Source organism: Rhincodon typus, chromosome 28, assembly GCF_021869965.1.
Source record: "Rhincodon typus isolate 14 chromosome 28, sRhiTyp1.1, whole genome shotgun sequence".
NCBI classification, from domain to species: Eukaryota; Metazoa; Chordata; class Chondrichthyes; order Orectolobiformes; family Rhincodontidae; genus Rhincodon; species Rhincodon typus.
Window position 1 is genome coordinate 41,323,455 of NC_063359.1, and position 7,985 is coordinate 41,331,439.

Here is a 7,985-nt window from a genome sequence, read left to right on the forward strand (position 1 = left end):
CCAGTATCTCAGTGCGCCAGTATCTCAGTGCGCCAGTATCTCAGTGCCCCAGTATCTCAGTGTCCCAGTATCTCAGTGTCCCAGTGTCTCAGTGCCCCAGTATCTCAGTGTCCTAGTATCTCAGTGCTCCAATGCTCCAATATCGTGCCTCAGGGGAGATGAGGGATCATCAGTAATCCCTGAGCAAAGCTAATGCTCTGGGGAAATGGGTGAAGAAGAGTCATCCTGTACTCGAAACTTTAACTCTGTTTATCCTTCTGACAATGCGGCTAGACCTGTTGAATTTCTGCACAATTTCTGCTTTATTGTTAAAGCTGTGGGGACAGGGTGACAAACTGTATCTTGGCCCCGGAGAAATTTAACTTCAATTCATAAATCTGGAAAGATAGACTCAGTGTTGGTGAGTGTGACACTATTGTCCATTGTTGTAAAAACCCATTTGGTCTCTGATGTTCTTTTGGGATGAAAACAGCTGTTCCTACCTGGTCTGGTCCACATGAGGCAGCAGACCCACACCGATGTGGTTGACCCCTAACTGCCCTCTGAATTTGCCCAGGAAGCCACTTAATTCAAGGGGTAATTAGGGACACACAGTAAATGCTAGCCTCCCCAGAGACACCCACATGCCCTGAATGAATGAAGAGAACTGTCTGTGTTTACCTGATGGTCTGGCACTTCAGTGACAGGCCCTGTAATCTGCTCTCCATATTCTGGGATTGTTTTAGTGGGATCTTCATTAATATTCCCTAGGATGTCATCATAATATGGATATTCGTAATAATAATTATCCACCGTAGGCTGTGAAGAAAATAACAGGCACTTAGAGCACAGCTCGGGGGTGAAAGTCAGACAGTGCTTCCTCAAAGTCGTCCACAGACACTGTGGCGGAGCCCAAAAGACATTTGTGGGAGAAAGGGATAGGATGGGGGTGGGTGGAATGGGGGGTGTGAAGGAGTTGGGGCAAATGAAAGGACGGGAAAATAGCAGAGTAGGGAAGGTCACTGGGGACAGGAGAAACGAACATGAGTTAAAACGGGGAAGGGTAGAGACGGAGAGAGAGATGTAAGGGGGAGGAACTGGGGCAAATGGGGGGGTTAGAGAGATGGAGAGGGAGATGTAAGGGGGAGGAATTAGGGCAAGAGAAAACAAAATATTTCCTACCTTGAGGCCTTATCCTTTTTTGAAGTGTGTTTAAGGACTCTGATCCCTGAAGCAGCTGTCAAAGATCACAGTAAACTCCCAAATAGGGCATTTGGGGACCACCTTTGGGAGTCGGTAGTGGAGACAAAGCCAGAGCTCTGTGCGGAAACTAGGCCCCTGCTTTAATCCTTTGAAACAGGCCAGGACATTAAATTGAACCCAAGGATGTGAGAAAAAAATCTGCTTAAGGCCTCGTGGTATATTTAAGGCTCACGTACTTTCACAGGAGACCAAGGGATGTTCTAAATATTTACACAAAGCGTTCCGAAAATCTCTCTCTGTAAACATCATGATGCACCAAAATGATGGAATGCAACCATTATATGTGGCAGGGTCAGTCAGAGTTCACTTCTCTCAATCTCCAAAAATAGGGAGGTAAAAGAGAGCTGCTGGAGGGTCAGTGCTGACAAAGAGGCCTTTGAGGGACTGACCTCCCTCCAGCCGCCTATACCAACCTGGGGTCGGTGGCACGGGCCTTAGCTGAGCCCTCGGTCAATAAATTGGTTATCCCAGTCCGTGGTCTCATGCCCACAGTCATCTACCCACCTGTCAATCTCAACCCCAACATCCTGCTGGAGTCACAAACAAAAGATTCACTTCCAGGACATGGTGAGCAGCAAAGAGAAGCCACAAGCCTGTCTCAGTAAATAAGGGGTTTGTTTTTTATTTCATTTTCTTCTCAAATTTCTGTTTATTAATGAGCAGGAGGAGAATGAAATCACCGGGATGAAAGGGGAAGGGGGAGGGTGAGTGTTAGGGTGGAGGAGGAGGTGGGTGTGTGTGGCTAGGGCTGAGGGCAGTTGGGGAGGGGAGTGGGATGCAGCAGTTGTGGGCACAGGGGTGTGGGGGTGTGGGGGTGTGGTTTGAGGAGGCGCTGTGGCTGGGACTAGGATAGGGGGAAGTATGTCAGCATTCCGACCAGTGTTTGGTGTCTCGGATTCCAAGTCTTAGATTGACCAGGACAGCCCAGGTCGGCCTCGAGGGTTGCAGAACTGGAGATGAGTTTCCTGCTTATGTCTGTATGGAGAATGGGAAAGCTCTGGGAGAATTAGGTGCCTTTCTCCTTTCTCTTTGAACAGTTTCAATCATAAATTCTATAAGATATTGGGCATTGGGAAATGGCCTATCAAGAAAGAGTATCTCTGATTGAGCTCTCCACTTTGTCATGACCATATGAGGCATTATTAGGATGGACGAATGATGGGGATGGACAATAGGGTGACCAATGGCAAGGAAATGGAGGTAGGTCTGGTGAATGATGCCAAGTCACTTGACATGGCCTCCTGGAAGATGGTCGAGGACAAGTTGGCAATCCCAACAAACACTGGGAATGGCGTTCCGTTGGGGAACAGTGAGAAAACCCTGTACAAAGCCCATCAAGGAAGGAGTTACTTACGTCGTAATTATCAAGGTTGGGATCCTGAGACTGTGGTGAATCAGGCAGGGGACTCTCACAGTCTGGGCTGTAATGTTCACAGTAATCGTAAGCAGCTCGGTGGTCAGGCACAATCAGGAGTTGCTGGATTTCACCCTGAAACAAGGAGAAAGATCACATCAGTGAGAGGAAACAGACTGGACCGGGACCATTCACAATAATCCTCCACTTACTATCTTCTTGTTTTAGCAGCAATCTTCAGTAGAGGAGGAGGCCATTCATCCCATCAAACATGTTCTGGCTCTCTCTCCAATTAATCCACTCCTTCCTCCCTGCTGTTCTCCTATTGCTCTACAACTTCCCCCTTTTCCGGTGTTTCTCCAATTCCCTTTGGGAAAGTTCCTGTTGAATCTGTTCCCACTGCCTTTGCAGGCAGCATGCCCCAGAACACAACAACTCATTGCATCAAAAGCATTCTCCTCTTCTCCACCTCTGGTTCTTTTACCGATTCCCTTCAATCTGTGTCCCTCTGGGCACTGACCCTGCAGCCCATGGATATACTTTCTGTAATATTATTGTTTTTTTTGTGGTTTTCAGACAGTTTCTCCCTCACTGAGGAACACCTCAGACTATTTCACATGCAATGAACTCTGAGTCGTGCAGATAAATATAGCAATTATTCTTCAGACAACAAGGATCCTGCAAACACCCAGCAGCTGAACACTGTGGTCAGATGACCTAAAGATTTATAGCTTTATAGAACCCCTACAGTGTGGAAACAGGCCCTTCGGCCCAACAAGTCCACACCGACCCTCACAGCATCCCACCCAGACCCATCCAATCTACACATTGCTGAACACTATGGGCAATTTAGCATGACCAATCCACCTAACCTGCACATCTTTGGACTGTGGGAAGAAGCTGGAGCACCCGGAGGAAACCCACGCTGACATGGGGAGAATGTGCAAATTCCAGTCTCTCGCCCATTCCCTGATTCCCAGTGCTCCAACACTGGTAGTTGTGCCTTCGGCTGCCTGCGTCTCGAGCTTTGGAATTCCCTCCTAAACCTTGCCATCTCTCTATCACCTATTAAGAGGGTCACTAAAATCTCCCCTTTTGATCAATCTCATTACTGCTTGACCTATTGTCATCTGATATTCGTTGGTGTCAAACCTTTGCCTGATGTCCTGTGTTGTCCCTTAGCACACCTTGTCTCATTAAAGGTGCTATATTAATGAAGGTTGCTGTTCAAGAATGGGGAGGACACCAGGAGAATCCTTCAAAGAGCATCATGCAACCTCCCACAGTCTGTAGACAGGGCAGCAGCCCATGGGGTGGGTATTGCAGGCAAGACCAGATTGGTGGCTGATCCCTAATTGCCCTAAACCATTTCAGAGGGCAGGCACAAATCAACCATATTGCTGTGGATCTGGAGTCACATGTAGGCCAGACCATGTAAAGATGGCAGAATTCCTTCTCTGAAGGATATTTGTGAACGAGATTGGGTTTCTACAACAACTGATTAATATCTCATGGTCCCATCTCTGTGACCAGCTTAGCATTCCAGATTATTACTTTGACCTTAAATTCGACCTGCTGCTGTGGTGTCTCTACAAGGTTTCTTCCCACCAACTCTGAGAACTTTGTCCACGTCAATCAGGTCCTTCTTCAACCTTCTCTGCTCCAAAGAAAGCAACCTGAGCCGATCCAGCCTCTCCGCCTAGTCAAACTGCCCCATTCCAGGCAAAACCCTGGTGAATTGCCTCTGTACTCCCACCAGTGCAATCACATCTCTCCCTCCAGTGCAATCACATCCTTCCGAGAGTGCTGTGACCAGAACTGCACACAGTCCTCCAGCTGCAGCCTAACTACTGTTATATATAGCTCCATCATATCCTCTTTGCTCTATATTCAATACTGTCACCAATAAAGGCGAGTGTCCCATATGCCTTCTTAACTACCTATCGACCTGTCCTACTGTCTTCAATGATTTATTGATGTGCACACCGAGGTCCCTCTGACCCTCCGTACTACCTGAGGTTCTACCATTCATCATGTACTCCCTTACCCCATCAGTACTCCCAAAATGCATCACCTTATACTTTTCAGGATTAAAGTCCATTTGCTATTCTTTGCCCGTCTGACCAGTCCATCCACAGCTTTCTGTCCACTCTGTTTCAAACCGTGTGTCAGATGGAGCCTGGGATTACAATCATTGATTATCTAAGGTTTTGGAGTAGGTTTGTAGCTCGGGTTGTGGGTGTTGAGGTTGGTTGGCTCGCCGAGCTGGTTCGTTGTTCCGCAGATGTTTCATTACCCTGCTGGGTAACATCATCAGTGCAGCCGGAAGTAGAGTTGTTCGCGGGTTGCGCTCTCTACACCAAAACTACACCAAACGAGAGAGCGCAACCCGCGAACAACTCTATTTCCTACATGGATGCCTCAGGAACCAGGTATTACCACGCAGTGTGAGGTACAAACCACCCATCAACAACCCATAAGCCCAGAAAACAGCAGAACAAAACGGCCGCAAGATGGTAAGGGTAATGATAAACGACGCACAAAACTGGCTCCACAGATACAACAGAGAAATTACGCGCCAAACAACTTTATTCCTGGAAGCTACCAATCAAGACTGGACAACGGACATGGAACGAGCCATCAACATCAGCCAACAGACCACAAGAGCCAAGAAAAGACAAACTCTGCAAGACAAGCTAGCCACACTTACCCACAAAAACAACAACAACAGAACAGACACATGGATAAGAAACCTCTCCGACAGGAAACTGACAGACGTGGAAAAAGCCGTTCTCACCCGGGGACTGACCTACAACTACAGGGACGCCAACAAAATGGAATTCCTAGCCACACTGGAAGCCACACTGAGGACCAGCAATATCAACGAAGAAACACAACAAACGATAAGATGGACAGTAATCCCAACACTAAGCAGAAGGAGCGAACTCAACACCCTCAACACATTGGAAAGACAGGCCCTGGAAGAACTGAAGAAGGACAAGAGCATCACCATACTACCCGCAGACAAAGGGCGCATGACTGTAATACTGAATAAAAGGGACTACATCTCCAAGGCACAGGCATTGCTCGCTGACGAAAACACATACCGGCCAGTACAGACTGACCCAACACCACAACTAGGCAACAAAATCCTCTACACGCTAAAAAGACTTAAACAAACAGGACAGATCAACAAAGCAGACTTCTTAAGAACGAAACCCGAAGGTACCAACACACCCTGATTCTATGGCCTCCCGAAAGTACACAAGCTGGAAGTCCCCCTCAGACCCATAGTCTCCCTACCAGGCACTCCATCACACAGATTAGCCAAGGAACTACAAAGGAGACTCAGGCACTGGTCAACAAGTCACCCCACTCTATCCACTCAGCCCAAGAATTCCTCAACTCCATCAAAGGCATAAGGATAGACAACGGGGAGACCATGATATCGTTTGATGTCATTGCCGTATTTACATCAATGAACATACCACTAGCAAGGTAAACAATGACAGCACTACTGGAACAAGAGCAAGACCCCAGTGAAACCATCTCCACAGACAACATGCTCAAACTACTGGACCTATGCTTCACCACCCACTTCACTTTCAACAGCCAAACATACGAACAAATCAACGGGACACCCATGGGATCACCTATCTCCGGACTCATAGCAGAGGCAGTGATGCAAAGACTAGAAAGGACAGCCCTTCTGCTAATCCAGCCAAAACTACGGATACACTACGTGGACGACACCTTTGTCATCATTAAATGGACCAAACTAGAGGAGACACACAAACTTATAAACAACACCCGCACCTGAATAAAATTCACCAGAGAGGAGGAGAGGAACAAACAGCTCCCATTCTTGGATGTCATGGTAGAGCACAAGACAAATGGGGAACTGCAAACGAAAGTACACCGAAAAGCCACACACACAGACCAGGTACTGAACTTCAACAGTAACCATCCCAGCACACACAAATGAAGCTGTGTGCAAACACTATTTAAACAGGCAACAACACACTGCAGCAACACAGAACTATGCCAAGAGGAAGAAGAATACCTCTTCCAGGTTTTCAAGGATAACGGATATCCAAAAAAACTGGGTCAGAAGATGCCTACACGAACAACATCAGGAAGATACTACACGCCCCGACACACTCATCACACTACTCTACATCAGGAACACATTGGAACTAACCACAAGACTCCTACGACCGCTGGGCATCAGAGTGGCACACAAGCCCACATCAACTCTACGACAACTGCTCACCCAAACTAAAGACCCACTCCCCGCCATGGACAGGACCAATGTCATCCACAAAATCCCCTGCAGAGACTGCGAGAAACACTACATCAGACAAACAGGAAAGAAACTAACAACAAGGGTACACGAACACCAACTAGCTACAAAAAGACACGACCAATACTCACTCATCTCAATCCACGTGGATAAGGAGAACCACCAATTCGACTGGGACAACACCAAAATCCTGGGACAAGCTAAGCAGCAGCTAAGGCACAGGAATTCCTAGAAGCCTGGCACTCCACGAAGAAAGCCATCAATAAACACATAGAACTCAACCTCATATACACTCCACTACGAAGGAAAACCAGAAGTGAGGCAATCCAGCTCAACAGACTCCAGAGGTTAAAAACCAGGCGGGAAAACACACCGACGCTTCATCGGAGGCTGCACTGAGGATGTTACCCAGCATGGTAATGAAACGTCTGCGGAACAACAAACCAGCTTGACGAGCCGACCAACCTCAACAATCATTGATTATTTTAATGGAGCCTCATAGTTCACGAAAAGAGTCTTTCATTTCAAAAACAATTACAAATCCTGAATATCAGAAACCATTGACTGATAAGGACCAGAATGGACAGGAGAAGGATTGTTAAAATACAAACTTTAACCTTTGTTTCATGATGTAATCTAGATATTTAACAGAAAATGGAAAATAACAACGTGAACTTGTTACAAAGAAAGACAAATCATCAATATTAGTAACTCATGAAATTCACATCTGCCTCAAGCTCAGAGGAAGCAAATTCCTTCCCAGTTTAAGAATCTTCTTGAAAACCTAACTCTTCAGATGACACTTTCTTCATGAATCCTTATCCTCAACAGCAATCACTTCTTAACAGGCCACAAATGGCTGGGCGAGAGAGTCCCACTGTCACTATCGGTCCGCTCTCTCTGTAGGGTGCTGGACATCACACTCCCACAATGCACTGCACTAATGTGGCTAAGAGGCTACCACACGTGACTTGTAGATCAATGGTTGGGGGTTCAGACTGTCCTGTGTTCGTAAGCGCCGCACTGTCGGAGGGTCAGTGCTGAGGGAGCGCCGCACCGTCGGAGGGTCAGTGCTGAGGGAGCGCC

General features: G+C 47.2%; 1 protein-coding gene across 1 annotated transcript in view; it reads right to left on the bottom strand.

Moving 5' to 3' along the window:
- Positions 1-7,985, bottom strand: part of col5a1 (procollagen, type V, alpha 1) — a 199,447-nt gene that overhangs the window by 146,138 nt on the left and 45,324 nt on the right. Inside the window, exons 3-4 of the mRNA XM_048613423.1 lie at positions 2,597-2,731; positions 661-798 (exon numbers count right to left, since the gene is read on the bottom strand). Of these exons, the coding sequence (XP_048469380.1) occupies positions 661-798; positions 2,597-2,731 (273 nt within the window). The remainder of the gene's footprint in view (positions 1-660; positions 799-2,596; positions 2,732-7,985) is intronic.